At 36.9% G+C, this 27,949-nt stretch overlaps 5 protein-coding genes and 1 non-coding gene across 12 annotated transcripts; 2 read left to right on the top strand and 4 right to left on the bottom strand.

Annotated features, from left to right (window-relative positions):
- Positions 1-454: 454 nt before the first annotated feature.
- On the bottom strand, positions 455-2,183 carry LOC120011678 (transcription factor bHLH106). Its single transcript, XM_038862774.1, has 2 exons — positions 1,713-2,183; positions 455-1,145 (listed from the first exon to the last, which is right to left on the bottom strand). Exons 1-2 carry the CDS (start codon positions 2,166-2,168, stop codon positions 720-722), a joined length of 882 nt encoding a protein of 293 aa, XP_038718702.1. The 5' UTR covers positions 2,169-2,183; the 3' UTR covers positions 455-719.
- A 3,283-nt stretch (positions 2,184-5,466) lies between these two features.
- On the bottom strand, positions 5,467-9,186 carry LOC120013660 (probable auxin efflux carrier component 1b). Its single transcript, XM_038865544.1, has 6 exons — positions 7,435-9,186; positions 6,822-7,098; positions 6,635-6,720; positions 6,389-6,546; positions 6,225-6,301; positions 5,467-5,885 (listed from the first exon to the last, which is right to left on the bottom strand). Exons 1-6 carry the CDS (start codon positions 8,564-8,566, stop codon positions 5,819-5,821), a joined length of 1,797 nt encoding a protein of 598 aa, XP_038721472.1. The 5' UTR covers positions 8,567-9,186; the 3' UTR covers positions 5,467-5,818.
- A 1,041-nt stretch (positions 9,187-10,227) lies between these two features.
- Positions 10,228-13,867, top strand: LOC120012440. The gene is made up of 5 exons (XM_038863867.1): positions 10,228-10,304; positions 13,013-13,236; positions 13,429-13,454; positions 13,485-13,529; positions 13,645-13,867. Exons 1-5 carry the CDS (start codon positions 10,228-10,230, stop codon positions 13,837-13,839), a joined length of 567 nt encoding a protein of 188 aa, XP_038719795.1. The 3' UTR covers positions 13,840-13,867.
- Positions 12,900-12,971, bottom strand: TRNAM-CAU. The gene has a single exon. It is a non-coding gene; the product is annotated as a tRNA-Met (tRNA).
- A 36-nt stretch (positions 13,868-13,903) lies between the features above and the next one.
- Positions 13,904-19,243, top strand: LOC120011769 (hydroxymethylglutaryl-CoA lyase, mitochondrial-like). 7 transcript variants are annotated; one of them, XM_038862879.1, is made up of 10 exons: positions 13,904-14,034; positions 14,146-14,305; positions 14,496-14,688; positions 15,021-15,200; positions 15,744-15,824; positions 15,956-16,119; positions 16,486-16,622; positions 16,818-16,933; positions 17,811-18,062; positions 18,378-18,821. In XM_038862879.1, the coding sequence occupies exons 2-9, from the start codon at positions 14,169-14,171 to the stop codon at positions 18,057-18,059; spliced, it is 1,257 nt and encodes a 418-aa protein (XP_038718807.1). In that variant the 5' UTR covers positions 13,904-14,034; positions 14,146-14,168; the 3' UTR covers positions 18,060-18,062; positions 18,378-18,821. The 7 variants fall into 7 exon arrangements, 6 of the variants coding, with proteins under 6 accessions (XP_038718807.1, XP_038718811.1, XP_038718808.1 ...); XR_005471115.1 differs by lacking the exons at positions 13,904-14,034; positions 18,378-18,821 and adding exons at positions 18,850-18,926; positions 19,061-19,243 and having other exon boundaries at positions 14,041-14,305; positions 17,811-18,060; XM_038862883.1 differs by lacking the exons at positions 13,904-14,034; positions 18,378-18,821 and adding an exon at positions 18,850-19,243 and having other exon boundaries at positions 14,041-14,305; positions 17,960-18,060.
- A 5,429-nt stretch (positions 19,244-24,672) lies between these two features.
- Positions 24,673-26,956, bottom strand: LOC120013519 (serine carboxypeptidase-like 45). The gene is made up of 8 exons (XM_038865353.1): positions 26,660-26,956; positions 26,464-26,565; positions 26,271-26,366; positions 26,021-26,184; positions 25,641-25,937; positions 25,400-25,530; positions 25,187-25,279; positions 24,673-25,094 (listed from the first exon to the last, which is right to left on the bottom strand). The coding sequence occupies exons 1-8, from the start codon at positions 26,904-26,906 to the stop codon at positions 24,827-24,829; spliced, it is 1,398 nt and encodes a 465-aa protein (XP_038721281.1). The 5' UTR covers positions 26,907-26,956; the 3' UTR covers positions 24,673-24,826.
- Positions 26,957-27,949: the final 993 nt, after the last annotated feature.

The raw sequence follows: 27,949 nt of genomic DNA, 5'->3' as shown, positions 1-27,949 counted from the left end.
CTAATCAATAAATTATCAAACCATAATTGGACCCTGGCCAGTTGATAAATTTGATTAAGCAGAGCTAAGAGTTTATCCACTTAAGGAATTCAAATCATATCATATAGGCATAAAAACTGCAAATATCCTCCTTGATTCTTGAGAGAATGTTTCCTGTTTCTGCAAAATTGTCATCTCCAACGCCTCAACTAAACCACCCACAACAACAAAAAAAAAATCAAACTGAAGGTGTTCAGCCGGTTTGCACAGCTTCAGTGCATAATTTGTCCTTTTCAATTCACTGTGGCTTTCTTTAGCTTTAAAGCATCAAATCTGACCATCACAATCTTCAGTCTTCAGTCTTCACTCACTGTATCCACTCAAATAAGTTCAAACAACATTTCCTCTCTCATGCTTTCTTTAGAATCAGTGCACAGAGAAAGAAAGGAAAACATTCAAAATGAAAACCCCAGTACAAACAAACTGACGATGAACTGCAGAAAATAAGATTCAAATCCTGATAATCTTGGAACTCAAAGAACAAAAGCTGTTCTTTCTTCTAACACTAGTCTTAGTAAAATCACACTATACGTACAACCCTCTTTAGATTCTTCTTGCTTTTTCTTCTTCTTACACACAATCAAACATACATGACATGCAAATCTAAAAGCTCAGAAACAAGTACAGTCAAACGAAATCGTCAAGAAAGCATTAATGCAAAGCAAATGAAATCAATGTGTTTAAATGGTGATTTTGTGGTCTAACAAACGTCGTCGTTTAGACCTCTCGCTAGAGCTGGACCGCTCTAACAAAGACTTCAAAGCATTCTTCAAGAAATGGATTGATTCAACACTAGTATGATCTCCGTCCGCCGCGACGATAAGAACATTCCGGATTCTTCCTCCGAGAGTCGCCGTTTCTGCTCTCAGTGTCTTCAGATGTAAAGATTTCAGTATTTCAATCAATTCGGGTAAAAGATCGGATCGGTCCTCACAACACAACGATGCCTTGAATACCAACCGTCCATCGCTCGAATAGTCGCAAGAAAGCACGGTGATCTCGTCGGTCTCCGATGGAACTGTTTCGAGTTCAGTGATTTCCAGTGTTTGTTGCTTCAGCTCCCTCACGCGTTGTACCACTTTCGCTAATAAAGACGCTTTGTCCGTCTGAAAAAACATGAAATCAAATTATAAACCCTAATTTAAAAGCTCAAAAAACTTTCCCAAACAAAATTAACTAAATACGCAAGTGTGCGCGTCGATCGGGTTTCTTTTGAAGATTCAGCTTTGAAATTCAAAATACTCGTCGCGTCGTTTGGTTGCCAAGAAAATTGTGAATCTAAACAGAAAGATAGTCAGCTGTTATTTAGGTGAATGATCAAATGTCATGTTTTTCGCTTCTGAAGTCAAAAAGTTCCGATTTCTTCGCTTGCCAAAGTTTCTCGGCAACCAAACGGAAAAGGAAATTAGGCAATAATTGCATAAGCATTGAAAAACACTTCACAATCGGTACCTTAATTAGAATTAAAAAGGAGTTCGTCGATTCAGTTTTCAAATTCAAAATCCTTGTATGTAAATTTGTGTTGTTTGGTTGTCAAGAAAATAAGTGAAGGCAGATTTCAACTGTTAGTCAAAAGGTCATAGAACCACCTAACTAACTTTCAGGAGATCCGATTTCTACACTTTCTACAGTTTCTCAGCAACCAAACAGAAAGCAATAATTAGGATTCGTACCTTAGAATTACAAGGAAGGAGTGTCCTGAGCTTATCAAGATGAGAATTGATTCTCTCTCTCCTCCTCTTCTCAGCCTCCTTGTGATTCCTCAACGCAGCAAGAGCTCTATCGTGTGGCGTCTCCTTATCGGTAGTAGTTACTGAGTTTTCCATGGAGGGATAGTAAAAGGAGGAGGAGCTGCAAAAGCTCTGCATCATCGCTGGTGGAAACCCGACGTCAATCACACCGTTCTCTGCCAGAAACCGGTACAGTTGTGACGCCTCCGGTGTGTTCTCCGGTTGCATGGTGCCGGCGATTGAGATTGTGAGTGGTGGGGGATGTGAATGTGTGATATGAAATGGTGATTTTTGACTTATAAAAAGTGTGAGGAATGTTGAATGGGGGCTTTCGGTGGTCGTTTTGGTTGACTTATTGGATAAAACGCAAGTGTGGCGGGACATATGTGTGTGTGGCATAGTTGCTTGTCTTATCTACACTCAACTTTATAATATTAATGAACTGTGGGATTATATGGTTGTTATCATTGCAATTTAAGGAAAATTATTTAAAAAAATGAAAGAAAGGGAGATAGTGCAATGTGAGAGTAAGCCCATAGTGTTTAACCTACTTGACTTTTTAAAAGTCGATGAACATGATGACTTGTTGATAATACAAAAAAGAGATTAATTTATTATTATTCTGTTAGATATGTTATTGAGATTAGTAGATTAGTATTTAGGTTTATCGAGAGTTCAGAGTCTTGAGATGAATTTTTGAAATAACACGGACACGGTTATATACTTGCACAATTACACCAACCAAAGGGAGTCGGAGACAAAGCAGTTCATCTATCAAACAAGCAGAGGTTGCACTCACACTAGAAGACAGTAAAGACTTAGACGACGACTTAGTCAATTAAGACCTTAGACAGTACAATTAGTTCTTAGCCGCTTAGAGCCTTAGATATTTTGGTATGGGCCTGAATTAAAAAATGTGTTTTTTATTTAGGTGATTAACTACATATTTAAGTATGGATGTGTATGTAACTAATATAAGTGTATTTTTATTTATTTATTCATAAGTATATAAGTATATAAGTATAATTGTTTTTTTCAAAACATTTGGGGATTACAGCCTAATGTAGTCTCCTGCCTGCTGGATCCGCCCTTATGCGTGTGTACGAGTATATTAGGAGTTTATGTTGGTTGCTTAATTATGTTTGCTTTTATCGTCTAATTGAATCGTTAAATTTCATGATACTTAATAACATATACGTAAATAATATATATTAGGTGTTCATGCCAATATGGTTGGAGTCTTAGAATAATTATATGTAAGAATATAATTATTTTTTTTTTCAATAACCCGATGTGACATACAAATACATGATAATTTAATATATGGACTCAATAAAAATCAAACTCACATCCTTCAAAAAGAGAAGATATTCCCACCTAACCAACTATGCTATAAGTTGATTCATGTATATAAAGTGTTGAGATCATTTTGAGTAAGTGACCAATTTGCGAATCGAGCAAGTTCCCCGTGCATACAATGATGGGACCTTTCATTCTAATTTAGTGCTCCTGAAACATCCCAATATGTTGACAAGTCCTTTATAGGGCATTTGATTGTTAATCTAGTTAGTGTGGGTGTAAGGTGAGTGTGCGGTGAATATGAAATGAATATTATCATGTTTGGTTTGAAATGAAGAGTGAGCATAAGTGTTAGAATTTTCATTGTACAATTTCCATATTATCCAATTTTTTATACATAAAAATAAGAATACGATTACTTCTTAATTAGGAGTATAATAGTCTTTTGAGTATCAAACTCATTATCCCTTGTGGAGATTAGTCAATCTCACTATTTTAGTGAGTTTGGCTAATCTCCATAAGGAGGGAATGAGGGTGGGATGAGTTTGAGATTTTACCCTCTCAAACTTAACCAAACGAGGGAATGAGTGATTCTCACCCTCAACTTACCTCATTCCCCCCTCAAAATATCAACCAAGTGCCCTGTAACAGCATCCCCTTTGCTGAACTGAAGTAAATCAAGCGGCAAAAGGTAATGGGCTGGGCTTAACTGAAATATATAGAGCATGGGCTTCCTACCATTGTTTCCTGTTAATTGATTGGGCATTTGTTAAAGATTTATTTTGCATTAAGCAAGAATCCAGTACAAAAGCCCATTAAGAGGCCCAATCTAACTCAATGGTTCACCTTGGTTTCATGATTTAATCATGGGCTGCGTGTAGGCCCAACACGGTTATGTGAAACTTGGTGACTTGATGTTCCCTTGCAAGGCCCACTTAATGGACAGTGGATGCATACATGGCGCGTGCATTATACAAATAACTATTTTTATGAGGGGTGTTCGCAGTGAGTTTCGATCAATTTTTTTGATAACCGATTAAATTGATGGTTTTGTCAATTTTTTTATTCGATTTTTAATGGAGAAATGTATATTTTTTTATTATAAAAACCAACCAATTGGTTCTTTTCGGTTGATTTTGATTTTGACAGTTTTTTGAATAGTCCTAATTTTTATTTCACACTATGAAAGACGTCACCACCTGATTTATCTATTTGTTTATTAGAGTGAGTTCTCATCGTTAAATTCTAACTTTTAATAACCAGTCGGGAGCTCGCGTAATTGGAAAAAAAAACAAAGGAAATCCTAAAAGTCTCATTAAAGCTCACAGTGTTCGCTGTCGGTTTCGGTTGGTTTTTTTTGGGTTTTTTGACATGAAAATAATCGATCAAACGGTCGATTTTATCGGTTTTTTGTCAGTTCAGTTCAGTTTTTAATGGAGAAATGTACAACTTTGTATTATAAAAAACGACCAATCATTTCGATTTTAACGGTTTTTTTTTGAACAGCCTTAACAAGAAGAAAGAAGGAGAAAGAAAGGAAAAGTTTAAATCACTTGAAGATTAACACAAATAAACAAAGTTTCCCCTCTTTTCATTAAAATATTCAAAGCATGGTGGTCACAAAATATGGCTTTTTGATGGTTTTCAAATGATGGACTATCATCATCTGTGCTAGTTCTGCTAAAACTATTATGGCTTTCTCAACTTTTATGATGTGCAACTTTTACTTGATCATTCTTTTTATGGCCTTGAACTTGAAATGTACTTGAGAAATAAAAGATGATTCAATTCAATTAAAAGGATTAAAAAAAATCCAAAAGAACTCTTAGTGGTGCCTAACAGCCACAAAGACCATCTTTAGTCATAAAAAATTTGACAAGCCGGGTGTCAGTCTAGTTGGTTCTCATTCTTGAGGGATACATATGTTGCATGTGTGTGTTTCAATTGCTAGATAAAAAAAAAACAATTATAAAAAATTTGATACAAATAATGCCTTCAGCCCCCTTTAATCCTTTTTAGTTCACCACTCTTGGAGCAAGTGTTGATCCCAATGAAACTCCAACCAAGACAGACACTTTGATTGAATCAAATTTTACACCTTTTGAGTAAAACCCATTAAAGCTGCAACTGTCTGCAGAAGAATATTAGGGTTTCCAACACTGTTCATATCGAATTTTATGAGGCACTGCCCTTGGGCTTCGCCATTTCCCCTTAAACATAATGAGCTAGCTCTACATCTTCAAGTTATCAGAAGCCATTCAATGTCGAACCAATCAATGGCTAACGTTTCCAACCATGAAATGTAGGCAAATTAGTGTACATAATTATGGACATCACTAGGCCATGTTTGGCTCGCGTCAATTTCAATGAGCTTGAAGAATCACAGAGAGAGAGAGAGTGAGCAATTGGGTTTTCTATTGTGATCTCTAAAATTAAAAGGTCATGAAGAAATGGTAATCTCCAACTACAAAACAAGCTTCACTTTTTTCATCAGAACAAAACCCACAAGGCACAAATTGTTCAAAGAAAAACTAGTCTCCAAAATAGTCAAAATCTCTCAAAACCCCCTACTCTCTCTTACATGACAGCCATGTCAGTCAATATTAGTACTCCATTTCTCTTCTCTAGAATCTTCAGAAAGTTCTACTAAGTTCCATTAGAGAGAACTCAAAAATCCTCCAACATGGGGGGTCAAATAGGTAGAATTTATCAATGCCTTTTGTCCTTGTTAGCTCCTATTGCCTTCATATTTAGAGTCCAAGAAAGATGTAGTAAACCAGTGTGATAGGAAGAGCGATTAGCATCCCAAATATGACCCTGCAACATATGAAAATGATCATTTTCCTTTTAATAAAAAGGCAACAGGGATTAGTGCACATAATCATGGCACTTAAATCATCAATAAACATTCATGATCAGCCAGACACAGCCCCAAAGGCATCCAGAATAACATACAATAGAGTAGGCCATATATGCATCATATATATATATACATATGTGGACCACTCTTAGTGTATGATACTTTCTTCACAGAATTAGATGAGTAAAAGCATAAATTTAGGTAGGGTAGTGGGAATTTGCAAATGCAGAAATTGGACTAGACCAGAAAATTGGAAAAAAAAAATTAACAATTGAGATGAAAGTGTCTGTTTGTACCCAGTACTAAGAATATCAGGATGAACATTGTATTCCTTAGCAAAGACAAATGGGACAATCCCTTGTGGAAGAGCCGCCTGAAAATAAAAGCAAGACAGATTACAAATTATATTATAATACTGATAATCAAGGCTTGGAATATTTGAGATTGATTATTGTTTCACCTGCACAATGGCAACGTGCAGCAAGACTCCTCTTAATCCAACAGCAATGGAAGCAGCAGCCATGACAGCAGGGCCTGTAAGGAACCTTACAGCCATGGTAAAGGAAGCAATAGATTTCCCGCAAGCTATCAACCTTGGCTGCAGCGCCATGAACAAACCTGCAAACCCATTTCAAAACAAGCTTCAATATGCTTTTCATCAATAATCACTTGAGAAGTCTCAGTGGAGTAACACAAATTAGCATACCAAGACTAAACATGGCCATTCCAAGACCAGCATTGGATAGAATAGCTATTGATCCTGCAATTATAGCTGGCATCTCCAAGTTCCACCTGCAACATTGTATTAATCAAGGACCTGATTTACAAAGAACACAAAATAGTCACTCGAGTAAAGTAATTGTGGGAGTTAAAGGTGTTGTGCTTCTGCATACTTGAATGAGACTAGAGACCAGGTGATGCCGAAGAGGCTGGAGTAAGTGTTGGGGTTCCTAATGAGTTTACGCCAAACCATAATGAGAATGAGTCTTGTCATGACACTAGCTGGTGGCATAGCAGTTGGCTTGTTGGATTCAAGAGTCCCACTCTTGGGGTGCAGCTCAGTTGTGGAGCTTGAACCAAGCTTAGAGAGCACTGGACCTTCCCGGTCCACCCCATTCGTAGCCTGCTTGTTCCCAAAGCTGAACTCATCTCGACCATACTCATCGTAATCTAAGAACATTAACAAACATATAACATAATAATGCTAATCAATGAAACTTAAGGGGCAAAAATAACAGAGAACTCTGTTTCTGAAAGGCAAGAACAGTTTTTTGTCAAAAGGAAAATAGTAAGCAGACAAAAGGAACCAAACCCCACTGCCTATAAATCAAAACCCAAATTCAAGAAGACAAATACAGTTAAATCCCAATAAATACAAACATCCAAATCGCTACACATTCATTCCCCAATAATACACCAATCAAATATAAATACATGCAACTATGCAAGAAAAAAACAAACAAGAGGACCCAAATAACTAATACAGAGAAAGATTGGTGTTTATACCTTTTTGGTGATGACCCACATTACCAAGAGGATCGTTCCCATACTCTCCTCCTTTGAAAACATGAATCCCTCCTTCAGATGCTGGTGAGGCGCTTGAGCTCCATACAAACATGTGCAGGTCCTTGCCACCGTCTGTTCCATTAGCCTTCTTCTTCGCACCAGGTCCAGCCACCGGAGAGAATAGTCCAGCACTTGGTGGGGTTGGATATGCCGTTCCATTAGGCCTTGGTGGACCACCGTACACACCAATGCCTCCATTTTCCTCATCAAAGCCATTGTTACCGAAGTTGGAATGTCTAGGACTCACACTGCTTGGATTTTTCCCATTGACCATGGAATAAAAGTCAGCGTGGTTAAAGCTAGAGCCTCTTGGAGTAGGGTTTCTTGAAGATTGCAGTGAGTAAATCTCTGCATTGGTTAGATTTGAAGGTCTTGGTGTCAGTGAAAGGCCAGAATGAGGACCATTGTTGGATCGGCGAGAGAAGATTTCAGAGCGAGAACTAGTTGATTTTCTCACTGTGACATGAAGTTTCCCATCTTCACCAACTTCAGCATCTGTTTGCAATGGTTCTTTCCCATCTAAGGAGATGATATCAGAGTCGACTCTGAAAGAGATAATAGACCCAGCAGTGTCTGGGAACTGTTCACCAATTAATAGTCTTGCTCCTCTGTACTCAAAAAGAAACAGCATCAATGTGTACCAGATTATGCATTGAAGAACAACTATCTGGACCATAAGACTGCCAGAGGCCTCCCCATACATGCCTTTCAACAGAGGAATACCCATGACAAGAGTGTTTGGGAGGGTGGAGACAGAGAATAGAGTGATTGACCATTCAAGGGAGCCTCTAGAGCTGGTTCTTGACCAGATTGCTAAAACCACAAGGACTATGATCTTTTGGAGTGTGTCAGCAGCTATGAACTTGTAGTTCATGGCATAAGGGTTGTTGCTGGCTATGAAGTGGAATGACAATAAAGGGACTGCAAATAGAGCAACAAATCTGTTGATTCCTGAACACTGGTCAGGGCTGAAGATCTTCCACCACTTGACAGAACCATATGCTAAAATCATGGCCACATAGAGTGGGACCACAGCTGAGAGGACATGGTAGAGGTCTGTTAGACTTATCATCCCGCTTCTCTGTTTATATTTCGAGGTTTTTGGCTTGTTAATGGTGACGATTGATTTTTGAAGAATACCCAGGTGAGAAAATGGAGTCCAGAGAAAAACCCAGATGGGATTTCACAAATAACATAAGAAAAGAGTGTTTATGTTTTCATCCCATGTTCATTGAAATTAAAACAGAGTGCGATATAGTGAGAGTAGTCACCGGGAAAATGGCCGGAAAAAGGATTCCCTGAGTGAGAAACACTACAGTAAAGAGAGGGGTATGGAGAGAAGAAGGTGAAGGGAAATGTAGTGAAGTGTTGTTATATTTAAGGGGACACTAATGGCAGACAAGGAAATAAAAGCTGTAGACTATTTTAATTTTTAAGAAGCTTTTCTCCTCTCACAGTCTGTTTTTGGGGATGCTGAAGAGGGAGAGAGAGAGAGAGAGAAACACAGCCGAGAGTGAAGAGAAGAATCTTCAAGGAAAGTAAAGGAAAAAGTAGTTTGTAAAAAATACTATGAGAGAAGGAAATGACCAAACATCGTCACAGAGAGAAGGAAAAGCAAAAGATCAAAGAGAAAGTGAAGACTGAAGAGGATGAGAGGGAGCTTCAATTCACTAACATCAGATTCTCTCACTACTCTCTCTTACACTTTTGTGCAGACATTATCATTCTCTTGTTACACTTTTATATTTTTTGTTAGAAAATTTATTCTAATGTGCCAACCCTTTATATGCTAATTTTCAGTTTCATATCCATAGCCTTGTATGAATGTCTCGTAATTTGATGGGAACAAGACAATTTTCTCCTGGAGGTGGAAACTGGAAAGCAACAGGTCGGAAAAACAAGAAATTGACAAAACTGGGACTCATCAGCATCTAAGGGAATTGTGGAATCTATTCTAGGGAAATTAAAAATCAAATGAACAACTCCAGCATGCCAGCTGCCACGTGTCAGTCAATGAGTTGGATGGAAATATAATTTATTAGGTAGATTTAGAGTGTGTTTGGATTGAGGGATTTGGGGGGAAGGGAAGAGAAGGGAAAGGGAAGGGAAGGAAGAGAATGGAAGGGAAAATACATTTCCCTTTCTCATGTTTGGATAGATAAAAAAAGAAATGAAAGAAAAGTAGTTTAATTGACTAGTTTATCCTTATTTTTTATGTTTAAGTGTTATATTCAAGGGTAAAATAGGTTTTTAACTTATAAGTAACTTAATTAGTAATCTATTCCCTCCAAATGACTCCATTTTGGGAGGAAAGAATTTTGACAAAAATTTAAAAAGATCTTCCTCCCAAATCCCCTCAAATCCCTCCCCTCAATTTTTTATAAACTATCCAAACAAGGGAATTGGAAGGAAACTCCATTTCCCTTCTCTTCCCTCCCCTCCAAATCCCTCAATCTAAACACACTCTTAAGGTTAACAATACTCCATGGATTTTAGGTGGAAGTGCTTTTAAGAGACTAATAAATAGTGTAATTCCACCATTAGAAGTTGAACAAATGAAATTCACACCTTGAATCAACACTAATTTGTCTTTTTTTCATGCATTTTTAATGATCAAAGCCATAATCTCCCAAAAGGTTTAAAGGATAAGTTAATGTATAAAGCTATCTAAACATGAAGCTCCATTAAAAAGGGTGTGCATGATGATTGATGAACAGAAAAGCAACTAATGAGATGGGGACTTTGAAAGAAGAAGAAGCCAAGCAAATCCAGATTTTGCTCATGAGAATCAATCCAAGTGGTCCGGAAATGTATGCTGTTTAATTATAAGCAGAGACCTAATATTTTCTCTTATTATTTTCAGTTTTAATCAACCAAATGGTTTTTAAAATAATATATAATAGTCAAAGATTTGGTTGCTTTTGAACTACAATTGGAAAAAAGTAGCATCTTTGTCCTTTGATGTATAGTGATGTTCCTCTAGAAGCACAGTTGCTTTCAATAAGAGCATCTCTCATTTGACCACAAACACATTATGCTTAATATATATGTATATATGATCCATTGTAACTTATTATAGTTATAGAGGTATTAAATGAATAGAGCAATGAATATGTGTAGTGGCCAAAAATTGTCTTTGTCTTGACCCACTCGGTCGGCCCCACAACCCATTAGCGAAAGTATCACCGTTAGCATGCCTATGGCCAATCGACATGTACATCAACTCAACTCAAACTTCGTCCATACCGCATCTTACTATACATGTCGAGACATTCCTTCCGCCCTAGACCAGTGATCCCTTCGTCATTCTTTCAACAAGCCTTCCCATCGAACCAACCTACTCTGCTGCCTGAGCTTTACTTCAATCAAACAACCTCTTGCCAAGTTGACCTCAACCTCATGTCGTATAGAATTTAGCATATTGTCACTCTGACCTCGACCTCCTATAGAACATACCTCAATTCAATCTTACTTTGTACAATCTGTCCCAAGCCTATTATGCAACTAACAATAGAGTCGTTAACCTGAACACTCCTATAAATCCACTATTTCAGACCAACTTATGATACACGAAACCGAAACTCGTCATGTCCCTCACATCAAGTCAAAACATCATACTTATCTCAGACACAAACTTGCTACAACATTATCTTATCAACGGCTATTTTGATTGAATCGACACCCCACTGGTCTCAAGAATTCTCCGATTGTCGCGCGCTTTCCAGGTGTTCCAAAAATTGGTGGTGACCCATCTCAATAAATCTTTGACAATAGATCGATCACTTACGTAAAAAAAATCAACCCAAAATCTTTGATAGTAGATCGACTACTTATGTAAAAAAATGTAACTCCAAAAGCCCAAAAAGCCCACCTGATGATCGCATGCATGCATTTCACATTTAGCTTGCTCATGCATAAAAGAAACAAAAAATAACAATTAAAAAAAAAACAGTCAAAAGTGTTTTGTTTGGTAAGGCATACCTAACATACATTTTGGCTCCATTACATACACTTTTCAAGCAAATTAAGCAGCCCTCATTTGACCACATGCCAATTTGTTAATTTTCTCGATAAGCCTTTTTGATTATTATCATGCCTTTTGACAATGAAATTGTATGTCAAATGAAGTTCCTTTTTGGGGTAGAAAACTAGAAATTCATGGGCACACCAAGACACAAAATGACAACTCCAACATATATATATATATATATATATATATAATGTAGATAAAATCAATATGTATATATGCAACTACGGGCCAACTACAAAAATTCAAAACAAGTGCATGTTTGGCAATGAAATTGTATCTCAAATAAAGTTCCTTTTCGGGGGTAGAAAACTAGAAATTCGTGGGCAACTACGGGCCAACTACAAAAATTCAAAACAAGTACATGTTTGACAATGAAATTGTATCTCAAATAAAGTTCCTTTTCGGGGGTAGAAAACTAGAAATTCGTGGGCACTCCAAAGCACAAAATGACAACTCCAACAATACATACATACACACAATATATTTATATATATGCATAATGCAAATAAAATCAATATGTATATATGCAACTACCGGCCAACAACATAAATTCAAAACAAGTGCATGTCCACCGAGGAAAAAAGAAAGATACTGAAGAATTAAGGACCTAACATTTCTTTTTTCTTCTTCTTTTTAGAAACAGGGACGACGATTCAAGAATTCTGATCACCAAAGTGACACACAATCTTGAACACTTTAATTAGTGGTTTGGGTGTTAAGACTTGACCTTTCAAGTGAGAATTATTATTAGGTTCTTAATTTTTTGATAAGTAATCCTTCAATTGGGTAGGGTCAACATATTGTTGACTATCAGATCCGACCCGACCCTTTTACGACAGTCAGGAGAGATCATTGTAATAAAAATAATTAATGTGGCGTGATAGAGAGGATTTTCACTGGCAGAGTGGCAGGAGTTTTTATTATTTAGTCCTTTTTTATTAATTATGACTGACCAAAGAAAATCAAATCAACCCCTTACCCTATTTACTGATTTATTTAATCCAAATTGTCAAAAATTTACTATCTTTGTAGCTTTTCTTTTCAATAGGTGCTAGGCGGCGCCGCTTGCCCCAGAACCACGCCACGAAACAATCATGACTAAATCGGTTCAACACTACACTCTACTCTTGATTATTATTTAATACTCGTAACTTATTATTAAATTAAATTGTCAAGTCTCGTCGGTTAATTCCGCGACAACAATCATGATGATTTATGTTGGGTTTTTACTGGGCTTTCCGTCTCGTATTACACCACTAATTATCCTGACTGACCCAATAAGCTTTTGGGCTTCATTCAGTTCCCATATGTATTGTGGCCCAAATTAATAACAAGCCAAGCCCAGCCCAGTGAAAAAAAATTTGGGGAACAAAAATATCGGAGCCAGGTTTCGATCCTGGGACCTGTGGGTTATGGGCCCACCACGCTTCCGCTGCGCCACTCCGATTTTTGATGTTTATGTTTTTCATGGTAATTTATTTGTTTAAGTATGATAACATCAAAATTTGTTGTGCTTCCATTGGAAGTTTTGAACCATCGATTTTCGGCGGCGCGATCATCTCCTCTCACTCCACCCGGCTTTTTCAGGGCCTTGCGTCGTGCATTTGAGCTCCGCGTTTGCGCCGGTGGAGCCAAGATCGACGAGTCCGTAGAGAAGGCTTGGGCCGCGTTTGGGAGAATCGATGCCTTGGTCAACAACGCTGGGGTTAGAGGTAATTAATTGGATTAGGTTTTGTTTGCTTGCTCAGAAAATTTTGAAAAGCAATGTTTGGATTTGGTTCTGCAGATAAATTTGAATCAGATATATTAAGAAAAATTTTAATCACGAATCCATTGGAATTATTTTTTTTGCTCAAGAGTGTGTATCCACTTCTCTGACGCTTTGAGGAAGAATGGAACCTCAGGCAGTGTGAAGAATCCTCCATTGCTGGTATTGATCGGGGGGTCGTAACCCGGAGCTGTTGCCTATGCTGCTTCCAAGGCTGCCCTGAACGCCATGATAAAGGTAATAATAGCAACTGATGCTCTGTTTGAGTAAAGATTTTTCCATTGTTCTGTGAAGCATAATTACTGCTATAATATAAGATAAGGGATTGTGATTGATCATATTGATATTGCAGATTTCTTGGTATAATGTTGTACTGTATCATATCGCTTTTCACAATCTCTTTACAAAAACAAGAAGTTATTTCAAGAGTGAAGTCAATATCTCTTGGACTATTCGAATCGGAGATCCAAAAGGGTTTTATGCAGAGAGAATGGCTCAGCACTGTTGCTATGAACACTTCCAATGGGAACCAATGGTAAAACCGTAAAAGAAAAGTTGGATCATCAAATCAAGCCCAAGCAGAGTTGGGCTTCTGCCCAGTTCACTCTGAGTTTTGAACAAGCCCATGTCTGGTCTTCGACCCACCCAATCAATTGGAAATATATTTTTTTTCTCTCTCCGGCCCAGCTCCATTCATAATTTTTTTCACGAAAAGGCCCTCACGATCTCCGAGTTATTACCTGTACGGTCGCCTTCCTCGTCTTCTGATTCTGAATTCTGAAATTGCGAAATTATACTTTATATTTGATTTTCGAGTTGTTAAGATTCTAGTCTAAATTGGATTCTCTATTAGGGTTTTTCTTTTGAGTTGATGATATGCTCGGGGCAAAGGCTTTGGACAGGTATTGGCAGCGTAGCACAGTTATCCTCAAAAGCTTAACATCTTCTGGAACTTGCATAGCCATGGCAAACGAGATTGATCAGAGCATCTGTCGAGCAATTGAAGGTGCCAAGTAAGCAGATTTGATTGCACAATTGAATTCTACATTAATTAATCAAGCCCTGAATAATTCAAAATCAAATCACAAGAAGACTTCAGTGGGCGTATTATTCCTTGATGGGTTTTTATTGAATAATTGTTAGCTTTGGCTTCTTTCGTTTCTTTTGCCATTTTTAGTTATTAGTTTTTTCACAACTCCGCAGAGATGGGTATACTAATACTACAGAGTCGGTGTCTTGGCGGGGACAAACAAGTAATGCGTATCAGGAAGATTTCTTGAACCACAGACATGGGAGCTTGACGTGGAACTGTAGGGCACCTGGTAATACTGGTGATTCCGGGCATCTGTCAATTCGTCAATATAGTTCACATTGCAATGACAGATTTACAAGTAAGGTGAATATCAGACGATTATAGTTCCCATTGCAATTTACATACATCAGCTGAAGTACTGTTATATGAGAGTAGAGGTAGGGGATCATTGCATTTCATGTTACAGTTCTAATCTGACTCCTGGTCTTAATCCTTATTGAAGGAACACTTTTTTTTGGGAAGTCTTATTGTAGGAATACGATAGTCTAGCAAGTCTAATTTTAGCCAAGTTTGAGATTTCCTCAGAATGGACTCAGTTCTGTATTTCCATATTGGATTCATTCACAGCTACAATTTCATTGTCTATTTTCTATGTTTGAAACTGGAGAGTTCTAATTGATTTTTAAATAATGCAGCTTTTAGGAACCCTTCCTCAATATGTGAAAATAGTCGAAGTTGGTCCACGAGATGGATTGCAAAATGAGAAGGAAATAGTACCAACGGTTGTAAAGGCTCAGTTGATAAAGATGCTAGTTTCTTCTGGGTTGCCTGTTGTTGAGGCTACAAGTTTTGTCTCGCCAAAATGGGTACCACAGGTATGTGGAGGTGGGCATTGTTGTTTCTAGTGAATAAAAATGTTCCTGCAATGTACTCATTAAGTTTCATGGGTATCTGCTCCGAAATTAGTTGTTTATAATTCTTGTGCTTTACTAATGCAATAATCAGCTCAATGTGTTGGTGTATCATGCTTTTTGATATTTCTTCTCCATTTTTTTTCAAGATTTTTTAATTTGAATTTTAACTCCATTCATTATACTCAAATCTGTTTGAGATCTTTCTGGTTTCATTAAGTTCATTTCTTCTATGTCTTGTTTTAGTCTTTAATTGTCTGAAAATGAATTTGCAAGACAAAGATAAAAAAAAAATTTCAGTGCTAGAGGCTCTTGCTAAGATGGATGATCTTGTTACTTAAAGAATGCTTCTTTTCTCTTGATTATATCTACACAATGTAATCCTCTTCTATTCTTGGCAACATTGAAGATTTCCTTCTGCAACAAGGATGGATTCCGAGATCTAAGGTTGCTTATTTCATTTGTTTGGATTCTACCTTATTGGATTAGTTTATGTTTGATTTACAGCTTGCGGATGCAAAGGATGTAATGGAAGCTGTTCGAGATGTTAAAGAAGCTATATTACCCGTCTTAACCCCTAATCTAAAAGTAAGCTATCGTTGGTTAAAATTATCATGATCTTAAACTGACAATGATTTTAATTTTTGGCGGTGATAGTGTGATTGGGTGGAGCTATTCAACTTGAATTTGGGTTTATTCCGTTGTATGCTTTCTTTTAGGGTTTTGAAGCGGCTGTTGCAGCTGGAGCCAAGGAAGTGGCTGTCTTTGCTGCAGCCTCTGAGTCCTTTTCAAAGTCAAACATCAATTGCACCATTGAAGATAGTCTTAATCGTTATCGTGATGTTGCTAATGCTGCTAAAAAGCATTCAATTCCTGTTCGTGGGTATGTATGTGGACTCACATTTGATATTAAGCATATCTTCTACATGAGATGTCTCTCGACTTTTTTCTGGGAATCTATAAGAAATCTAGAATTCTGGTGCCAAGATCTTTAACGATGGCCCAACTTGAAGGACCAGTTTTGCTTAATAAAGGAGTTAACCTTTGCTTACACAAACAGAAACGTAAACGTTTGCATTTTGATACAATCGTGCATTGGAGAACATAAAATTATCTGATGTTTGGTACTCCTTTATTGAAAAAAATTAGGAGCTTGGTTTTCCCTGCCTTGGTTTTGGAAAAAAAATTTCAATTCCTTGTGATAACACGATCTTTTAGAGATTTAACAAATGCCTTCTAATGTTGTTAGATATGTATCATGTGTTGTGGGGTGTCCGATTGAAGGAATGGTATCTCCATCACAGGTAGCATATGTGGCCAAACAGCTTTTTGATATGGGTTGCTCTGAAATTTCTCTTGGAGACACAATTGGCGTTGGAACGCCTGGTAATGTTTATTTTCCTTTTTCCCCTCAGGCGACTAATTACGATAAATTTCTGCTTGAGAAAAGTTGTTGCAAAGACTAGTTGCCCAGAATCTTTCATCATCTTTCTCCAAAGAATTTTCTTATTTCACGTGTTGTAATATAATGTTTTAGTTTTGTTTAAAGTTTAGTCTTCTTCATTTGTTCTCTTTAACCAGGCACTGTCATTCCAATGCTTGAAGCTGTTATGGATGTTATTCCAATTGATAAGCTTGCTGTCCATTTTCATGACACTTATGGGCAAGCTCTTTCAAATATACTCGCCTCACTCCAGGTAAATGACTTTGTCTTCTTGATTCTAGAGGAAGACATCCTATTTCTGGCAAGTTCCCTGTCTTGAGAACTCTTTTCTTAAAGGAGCTTTGTCTACACTATTTCTTCTACTTTTTGTGCTTTGGCGGTGATTGACTCAAAAACTTGTTTGCACCTAGTTTATTCTTTTGTTAAGATTGTATATGATTGACTAAAAATTTACCGAGTATAACCATAAAGTAGGGAAGTAATCTATAATATCTTACCATCTCGATAAAATGTGGGAGACTACTGTGGTAATGGCAAAGGGTTCACACAATAGTTCTACAGTGGAGGTGTCCTGATGGGCTGCTGAGAGACACAGATATTTATTGCTTTTCAATAGATGCAGTTCAATGTCAGGTTCTGAGGTTCATCAAACCAAGGCACAGATCCTTATAAATGTGCTTTCACATGTGGGATAATTAAAGATGTTCTTGTCCATAGACTTTTAGAGAGGTTTAAGTAGAATGATACCCTTATTTGTAAGAGGTGAAATGATAATGAATCTCACCTGGTTGTGAGTTTAAGAGCGAATGGTGGAAAGCTGCCAAGACAATTTTAGATCAATGAAAACCCTTCTGCTGTAAATTTGGGCTATCAAGTGAGACAATAATACTCCTAAATTTTTTTAATGTCGATGTTAAATAATTTGAAACCAAAGTTAACATTATGAAAAAATGGCTAGTAAGCAAGTCGTTAGAATATCCTATGGTCTTACTCTTTCCCTCTTTCTAGTTTTTTCTTGTTGAGTAATGACTCTCAAATGGTATGTTGAACTTATCGTTTTTAGTCTTCAACTGATCTGATCATGAGGAATGTTCAAATAACATATGTTTGATACTTTGATCTCTTCACAGATGGGGATCAAAATAGTTGATTCGTCTGTTGCTGGCCTTGGGGGTTGTCCTTATGCTAAGGGTGCTTCGGGGAATGTTGCCACTGAGGATGTTGTATACTTGCTTAGTGGACTTGGGGTAAAAACTAATGTGGATCTTGGGAAACTCAGATTAGCTGGGGAATTCATTTGCAAACATTTGGGACGACAATCTGGTTCAAAGACGGCAACTGCACTGAGTAAAACCCCTGCTTTTGCGTCCAAGCTTTAAGGTATATCCAAGCTTTAAGGTATATCGCGCTGGATCTAAATTATATCTTGCTGTAAGCCAATATACCGTAAAATGTGTCTATGCTGTTCAACTCCATTCACCCCAACTTCTTGTTGGGGATGTGTTAAGCTTCTTGTTCATGTACCTTCGTTAATTTTCCATCTTAGATACATTTTCTTAATACATGCACATGTCGTTATCATTATCATCCGATTCTTTATCCCAGAATTTTAGATGTTGAACTATAAAATGGGTTTATGGATGTATGCTAAAATGCCATATTTATTTATACATTTTCTTTTTCACATCACAATTGATAAAAACATTGGCACACTTTTCGGACGAAAGCAAGACAGCAGAAAAGATATTTACAAAAAAGATATCACTGCCCCATTTCAAAAGACAAAAGTGACGAGCAAAGTATGAAATGGAATGCAGAACCCAACAGCGGTTCCGCATTCTCATGGTTCTGTTTCATGTTGATTAAGACACTTGGGTTATCTTTTTGCCAAGTCTTCTCTTTCTTGTGTCTTTAGTTTGAAAACATGTCAAATTATATTTGTTTAGAAAGTCTGTATTTTGTCTGTTAGTTCATGTCCCTAAAAATCCTCCTTAAAAAAGGTAAAATGGTAAGAAACCAAGAATGTACATGCATAAAGGATTGGTTGGTGTTGGGAGAACAGTGGGTGAGGTTTCTGCACAATAGCCATGATACTTTTGTAAATTGAGTCATTTGACCTTTTCCTTTCTTTCTTGTGTGCATTTAGTACCTCTTTAATATAATATGCAGGCACCCACCAGGCACTTTTTCAGAGAGGTTCACCTGATTTGAAACATGTGAGAGCTTGTGACATCCACATTAAAAAGGTGCCAATTTTACCTTTGTGGAACAGTTGGGGATTGAATCATACTTTTCAAGGACATGCTGATGTATGTTGCTTGGTCAATCCCATTCCCATTTAGGTGTTAGGTTTAGGATTTATGGGTTTTTCACTTTTCAGGTCTCTGGGTTTCAGAAAGCTTTTTTCTGGGTTGTTCATTGTTTGCTGTGAAAGACCAGTTTTGGCGTGTACAGTTGTGAGACAAGACTTATTTGTTGGCCTTAAATGCTGTGTTGTTCTTCAATTTTTATAGTGCACATACTTGTTTTTAGCAGGAGAAACATAATAAGACACTTTGGTTAACTGTGTCGGTCTCAATGCCAATAGATGGAAGAGAGAGAGAGAGAGATCCATTTTTGGTATTTAGTGCAATCTTGGAAGCAACTGCAAATCAAAGGACTTCCCTCTGCTGCTATCACCTCAAGAAAACTGGGTTATAACTGCAAATCAATTGCATTTTCTTTTGGAATGCATTGACAGCCATTCTAAAACCTAGTAGAAATCTTTTATATTGGAAGCTCCCAAACTCTTCCTTCCAACACCCATGGACGCCTATGCGATGGGTTGATTTGATGAACTGTGATTAGTTTTGATTCATGATTATGAATGACATTGATGTGTGAGTAGTATGGCTTGGTTGCTTATTGATTGTTGATTCAGAATTTCACTTCCCTTTGGAAACTAAAGTAACCATGATTTCATGGACCCTCCTTCACCAGTTTGTGGGTGACAAAATTGCAGGAAAAAGCATGCACTTTTGTCCACACACATGCATGCTCACTCACAAAACCATCACAACTCTCTCTCTCTTACAGAGGAGCTACCCAGCTCAATATGCCATTCGGATAGCTCAGTGAGCGTAAATCTGCACCACGTTAATGACAGGTAAAACTAGACCGAAGTCCATGCGGATATAGGCATGAAAGTGGGAAAAGCCAACGAAACAATATTTCACAAAGAAATATCTAAGCCAATTGGTTTGAACTCTCGACATAGGACACCGTAAACCCTAAATTCAAAGAGGTAGCCCTAAATTCAAAGAGATAAATCAGGTTATCCCCAAGTTATTGTCTCTCGTACTAAACCAGACTCTCAATTACTTGTAATTAAGATTTAATTAATGTCAATAGTTGTATACATGAATATATTTATATACCTCCCGTTAGGTGTATGGAAGACATAGGGCCGGCATAATAAGTAAAAATCAACAAACCAAACCAAACTCATGGTGGGGCCTATTGACAGTCAAATCAAAAGAAATGAATTCAAGATATCAAACTTAACCTAATCATTAATTAATTAACTTTATATGGTTATAAATTAAAGTTACAGGAAATCCCATCTACCAAACCAAGAATAACAACAACAAATGTTTACATCATGTTAACCAAATTTATGGACCAAAATCATCCTAAAAAAACATGAAAAAAAAAGAGTATACAGATGCATGGAAAAACATTATAACACACATACAAATTCAAAATAATAATTCTGAATTAATGGAAATTATATGCAAAATATGCCACATGAATCAGTAAACAAGTGCAAAAACCCAACTAAAACACCCCAGAGAGCAGACTATTAACTGCATTAATTATCTGCAAAATATTTCTTCATATATAATTATTCCATTTTTTGGTTTCTCACAACATAGAGGGTATATTTTTCTCACCAAAAAAATCTCATCAAACCTAAGGTTTTCATATACATCTGTAATTAATCAACAGTACTTGAGACACCAAGCATGAAGAAAATAAAATATTGCTCAAAAAGAAAAAAAATAATAATTCCATACCATGAATTAGATACAACTTCTCTTCAAGATATATTTAATTTAGTTTCTTTACAACTTATCTGTTGTGTAAAGGATTTGGGCCTGTGTGGATTTTCCTCTTTTCAGCTCCAAAAATTTCATCATCTCCACCACCACCACCTCTTCCTTCTCCTCCTTTGGACTTCACAGAATGAACTCTTGGAAGCTTATAATGATCAGAATTTGAAGACCCAGTACCAGTAATACCTTTGGATAATCTTCTTATCTTCTTCTCTTGATGACCAAATCCATAACTTGTAGTATTCTCTAACTGCATCACCATCATCAGCATCAGCAAAAGCAGAGAAAAGCAAACCCTTCCTCCTCTTCTAGATCTTCTCATGCTTTTCATGGCATTGGATGGATGCCTTTGATTCTCTGCCAAAAAAAAAAAACCTCTGTTTTCTCTGTTCTTTTTTTTTTTTTCCTTCTCAGAAATCAAAAAATGGGTTGTCAACACACACTCACTCTTTCTTTTGGGAGCAAAGGAGGCTTTTGTGGCTTTACATAGAAGAAGAAGCCTAGGAGTTTGAAATAAGAGAGCAAGTCAAACTGCATAGGATTTGGTGCATTGGTTTTTGGTATTTGAAAAACTCATTTTCTATACTTATTTGAGAGCCCTAATTTTTGCTGCTAAAAAAAAAACACAGAGAGAGAATTTCAATTTTTTTCATAACCCTAAAAGGCTCTCCAATTTCCCATGCCAGCCTTTATTAATGTGAGCTTCTTTTTGCCTTTTTATTTTTGCTAAAGAAAAAGCCTCTTCTCTTTTTAACTAGTAAAGAGAATGTTCTGTGTTAGATACTCTAATAGGAAGTTATATACTTATATGTATGTATAATTGTATATACACTTCTAAGGTTAATGTTGGGAATTTCATATATATATATATATATTTATTTTTTTTCAGGTGGGGTTGTCTGTTCTTTGCATTTATTGTTCAAATTAATTAAAAGCTGCTTCTTCCAATCCTCCTTCTCTATGATCCATAAATGCACTCCCAAAAGAAAACAAAAAAAATTCAGAAAAAAATAAAATTTTGAAAAGAAAAACCTTGTAGTGCATTCATTTCTGTCCTAGACTTTACTTTTGTGTTAAAATCCATATCTTATTCTAAATCTGGTGGATTTTAGGGATTTGTCTAAAATAGAAAGTAAATTGGCATTAGTCAATGGGATAATTAAGTCCATAGAAAGAAAATTTTGCTCAAGCAAGCATGACCAAACTAGGACGTCAAGGTGGACCCATCAGGGATATATATATACTGGGCTTACAATGTGAATATATATCAAATATAATTGTGTAAATTAATTGATTAGCTTAGCTTTAATTGATGTCCATTTGTGCTGGGCGCCTGGGCCTTTGAGGAACGACACAGTTCATTTTTCACAAGAATGTTTTGCTTTAATGGTAAAAGAATTAGTACATTTTTTAAAATGTGTTATATATATAGTGTTTTCCTGCTTATAAACTAGGGTTTGGAATTTGAGATGTCAAATAATAATAAAAAAAAGAGGAAAAAAATGGTGATGGGGTGGGACATATTACATTAGGAGGTGGGAGATGAATATCAGGGTGTATACTATGCAGTGATAACTTTCTTTGAAGAAATGATTATGTTTTTTTTGTTACTTTCTTTAATTTTGTTTGAAAAGATAAAAAAAAGGTAGAAGAAAGAAAGAAAGATCAATACATACATGAAAGTCATGGATATACTTGATGATTATTTTTGGCACCTACAAACATGGTGGGTAGAAATGGTGTTTTAATTTGTTTTGAGTAAGAACCAATAATTCTCAATAAATTGATAACATATGAGAATTCCATATTTGTGACTCTCTCTCCCTTAGCAGGATGATATATAAAATTCAAGCGTAATTGTAGAGCCTCCGAATCCAATTTTATACATACAAAATTATTATTGTTATTAATAGTCCTTCTGTTATACCACTAACTGTTTGATTTCCAAGCAAGTTAGTATAGAATGAGTTTTTGTGTGGTTATGAGTACATATATGGGACATGATTAGAGACAAAGAAATATATATATATATATATATATATATATTGCTCTTGAAGCAACAACAAGCTTTGGGTTTCTCCTTTTTATGATTTTGCTTTCTTTTTCGCACACAATCCCAGTCAAAGTCTTTGTTCCTATACGATATATATCATCATTTGAACACAATTGCTTCATGAGATTTCTCATTAATTTCACAGCTTTTGTTAATGGCAAATCATACTCATGGAGCCCCATAAGACTCTTTTTGAACATTGCTAGAAATCATGTGATGTACAAGCTTCATCAAATCTCATCATACCCCCAAATCAATAAGTTAACAGTACTCGCACCCATTTTTAAGTAGCATAACCCGCACCATTGACATCCCTAAGAATCGATCGAGCATACATGTGTCCGTAAACATGTTTCTTAAACCATGTTCATAAAAATGTTAAATCAGTAAGTAAAAAACTTATAGGTTTTTGGTTGCACCTACTTTTAGTGCTTCATTATACAGACAAAGAATGTGAGGTCATTTCATTTCAGGCATAAGAAAAAGAAATAGAGAGATCTTCATTGATGAGAATTATTAGTCATAAATCTTGTGGTAGCTACCTATAAGGGTTAAACTTAATTAGTTTTCATTAAGATGGTCAATTAAATCATAATTAGATAGCTAGGCAAGCTGTCTGTCATTAACAATTCACTTTCTTTTGTTTGTGTTTTTTTTTCTTTCCCTTTCTCTTGTCTGTTTGACTGTGCATATAATATAATCATGTTAACTACAATCACACTCACCTTTTGAGGAACAAAGGTAGGTCTCACAAGAGCAGAAACCCAACTAATATGTAATTTTTCTTCTTCTTTTTTTTAGCTAACATTTCATCCAAAACACTATCACTTCAAGAAGAGGTGAGGTAAGTTTGGCCGCACGACTTTGTTCCTGTTAAAAGGGTTCTTGAGTATTAAGGTGAATTATAAATCACGTCACTTGGTATTCCAAACGATGTGAGATATTGTCATTCTAACATGACGTTCCGTGAAAACAAACTCGTGCAAATAATTGGTCAATCACTTCCAAAATTTCAATACAAGAAAATAGTATGTGAGAAAATTCTACGAAGGTTAGGTCATAGAGAAGAAACAGAATGCACATAGTTTTACTTGTATAAATTTGGACTACTCTTCCAAGCCTACATCAGATCCTGCTGAGAAAGTGAACATAGGATTAAAGAAATCAGGCCAGTCAAGCCGCCCAAGACACAGAAATTTTAGGGATTTTGAAATCGAATTAGGGTTTTTGAATGGGAGTTGTTGTGGACTAATGAACTTTGATTGTGTGTTTAACGAATGGGCTTAACTATTGGGCTTCGAAGAGTTTCTTATCGGCCTTTTACTTATTGTTGGACCCAACAAATGGGCTAGGTCTCTTATGTTCGTCTATTTTCATGGGTACGGCTTTCTTTGCGCACTTACTGCTCTGAAACTCTGCTCGCTCACGGTATCGGAAGATCGGAGATGGATTCAGAGGCCGCGAAGACCGCGAGGGACTCGCTGGATCTGGCGTTTCACATGTCGAATATTCTAGATACGGGTCTCGACCGTCACACTCTGTCGGTCCTCATTGCACTCTGCGACCTTGGGCTCAACCCGGAGACACTAGCCGCCGTGGTCAAAGAACTCCGAGCACAACAACCGTCTCCGTCGCCTTCTGCTCCGTAATTTTCTAATGAAGCTGGTTTCGTAACTATGAGCTTTCGTATCAAAATTGTTGTAAGAATACCTGATAGTTGTGATCTTTTTCCCATAATTCTGAATTTTCCTTTCATTAGGCATAGTTGGCTTTCAGTCTGAATCAATTTGCAGTGTGAGCTTCAACTTCCAATGGCCCATTCTCGGCCATCAAGAAAAGAAGAAATACATTCAAAATCATAGCTGTTCAGCCCTTTAGATGTTAGAGCTCTGCTCTTTTATTTACTTATATACGACGACATTACAATGAAATGAACATGCCTTAAAACAGTAGGATTGAATCACATGATATTTTACTGAAATAAACATACATGGAGCTGTCACTGTTCCGGAGGTGGTTTCCCTGCAAGATATGCCTCGAACAGTGTAAGTGATCTTGCCGGTTGATTATAGGGAGCTTGATGATTTCCTTTCCTGATGGTAGCAAAGGTTAGCAACCCATCATCATAAGATTGAGTCCATCCGGCAACCTGTCTTCCCTCGTACCAAGTTCGATATGGAGTAGTTGTGTTCAAGTTTAATGCGTTTGCAATTCCATCTACCAGAGTTCGAGTGCCAAAGAATGGTAAAACCGCATCTTGATCACCACTGTCATCACATTTTTATTTCAAGATTATATCACTGATATCGATAATTTCATGCTTGAAATGATAAAAAAATCAGATGGGAGATTAAGTTACCTGTAAACAAGGGTCCTATGGCCAGACTTAACCAAGGAGCCTAAGAGGCCATCCATTGGTATCTGTGCGTCTCTGTCATCATATCTCACAACTCTGGAAACAATAGCATAAAACATAGGACAAGTGTGAAGATGAATATGAATTGCAAAAGAAAACGAAGCACCAATCGAATTTTTTTTCAGAATTCCGATTAAAAGATAAGATTATAATTACTCCTCGTCGCTGCAAAGTGCCCAAGAGGTGAATCCAACAAGTTTTGCATGAAGAGCTTTCTTCACATCTTCCCTGTTCAGGTACTTGGTTACAGTATCTGATGCACAGAGGTCTACATATGTTCCAAATATCTACAAGCAAGAGATAAACATGAGTTTCTGGCAGAAGAGAAACTAAAAATCAATGCACCAAAAAACACAAGAAAAAAAGAAGGGTTTTTGACAGTTAGTGTTGGCCTTGCCTTAGTTTTACGCCCCAGATTGAGATCGTCCCTCTGTGACTGTGATGTATCGGATGATAAACAATTATCACCAGTGACTTCATATAGATTAACAACATCCCTTTGTTGGACAGAAAGGTTAAAAGTAGCATTACACGCCTCAGAAATATTGCCTCTGAGCGACTCCCTCCAGTATTGAGAGGTGTTGCAAACAGTCAGGGTACGATGGTAAACATCGTCTGAAATCAATCCATGGGACCAATAGTACAGATCCCGCGCGTTCAAGTCAGTATTGAATTCCAGAAGCGGATTTCCGAGCTGATCCAATGATAATTGTTCTCATAAGCTCAATGAATATCATTTCACTAGAAAATTTAAATAAATGGGGGGAAAAAACTCACAGCTAACCCCTTGAGTTTATAAGGAAGTTTCTTATCAACAATAAGCTTCGCAAGTGGTATGACAAAGTGAGGTCCATAACTCTCTCCACCAATGTAAAAGTCATATTCCTTGTACTTACTGAATATGGCAAACCAGCCGTTCAGAAACTCTAGTGAGTCTTGGGCTTCAGGACAAAAAATATAAATTGAAGGTCAGTTTTATATCAGACAAATATAACTACAATGAGTGTGCATAATGCTATATACAAACCAGTCATGTCATCATTCAAATAGTTGTAGTATGACTCGTTGGTTGAATAAGAGAAACCAGCTCCTGCTGGTGCGTCTAGGTACAACATATTTGCCACTGCAAATCATACAAATTAAACTTGTAATGGATTTTACTTCACTGATATAAAGAAACATGAAAAATAAAATGGATTTTTCAGGGGAGATGGTGGAACCTCTATTCCAGCTATACTCATTCTTGGTCAGAATATCTCCTTTTGGCCTAAAGGGACCATGCTCAATAAATACTCCCTGTCCAACTGCTGAACAAGGAGGACCTTCAAAAGGAAAACAATAGATACTTCAAAACCCATAAAGCATTGAATTACAAAATTTAGCAAAAACCCAACTCAATTCCAGAAAAAGTTTCACCTCCATCAAGCCAAAGTACAAGAGGCTTTGATTCAGGCTGAGTTTCTGCTTCAACAAAGTAGAAGAAAAGAGCCCTAGTTTTTGCACTATCCACATAGACATAGCCTGAATATTGTTGAAAAGTGACATTGGGTTGGTCTGGCAACCTCTCAATCTTGAAATCCTCTGTTGGGTCTCCTGAAACAAAGCATGTGTGAAAGAAAATCGCGCAGACCATCACCGCAATCATCCATGTATGATTCTGCATATTGTTTATGCTTGCATCCGAATTTAAAAAAAAAAGGCAAGAAAATGAAGCAGGACCAGGGTACCTATTTATTGTGAGTTGGAAGGGTAAAATCGAATCACCATACGCAAGCTCAGAAGTCGTGAGCTTTGATTAGCCGTCGCGTAAAAAAGACCGTGTTTCTTGTGGAAAAAATCGATCAATCAGTTCCAAATTTTCAATCAACAAGGCCAAATATGAGAAAACTCGACACTTGTGAACCTTCGCTGCTGAATAGACAAGCAGTAGAGCCCAACGGAATCCTTCACAAGTCTCCTTTTGGACTAGTTTTCATACTTAGAGCACTTGTAATGGTGTTATTTTGTCTGGGCCAACAAATATGTATGGGGTTTTGTGTTTTACTGATGTGGTTGTATTGGGTTTTGTGTTTTGCTGATGTGGCTATATTGGGAGATGTGTTTTATATTGAAAGATTGTGTTTTGGTGTAGTTTTATTGGGGACAACATGAAGGGCATGGGAATTTGTTGGCCACCTTGTTGGGTGGGAAGGAAAATGTATAGGAATATGTGTTTTGTTGGTGTGGTTATATTGGGAGATGTGTTTTGTTGGTGTGATTGTATTGAGAGACGTGTTTGCCTTGACTTTTTATGTAATAGAAGTGGGACCCAATATAAATTTTTGCTGGGCCAACAAATTTACACCACTGAAGTTGCTCTTACACATCGTATACTGCTGGACCGATAAGATGGGATGAAGCAATCCAGTCGGTGAGCCGCCATAGAAAATTCAAAATGAGGAAATTACAAATTAGGGATTATGAATAGTAGTAGCAATTAGCTAACGTGGAATAGTTGTGTGTTTATGGGCTTTAATTGTGTGTTATTAAACTATGGGCCTAATATTAGGCTTAGAAGATTCTCTTATTTGCAGGTGGGACAAATTAATTGAGCTTTGTATATGGGGCCCATGTATTATGACTGACCTAATGGGCTTGTCCTCATTAGGCCTTTGGGCCTTTCTCTCATTGGACCGAATAATTGGGTTGGGCGTAATCCTTTTGATT

Source organism: Tripterygium wilfordii, chromosome 13 (genome assembly GCF_013401445.1).
Source record: "Tripterygium wilfordii isolate XIE 37 chromosome 13, ASM1340144v1, whole genome shotgun sequence".
Lineage (NCBI taxonomy): Eukaryota > Viridiplantae > Streptophyta > Magnoliopsida > Celastrales > Celastraceae > Tripterygium > Tripterygium wilfordii.
The sequence above is the reverse complement of the archived record's forward strand: the minus strand, read 5'-3'. Positions and strand labels throughout refer to the sequence as shown.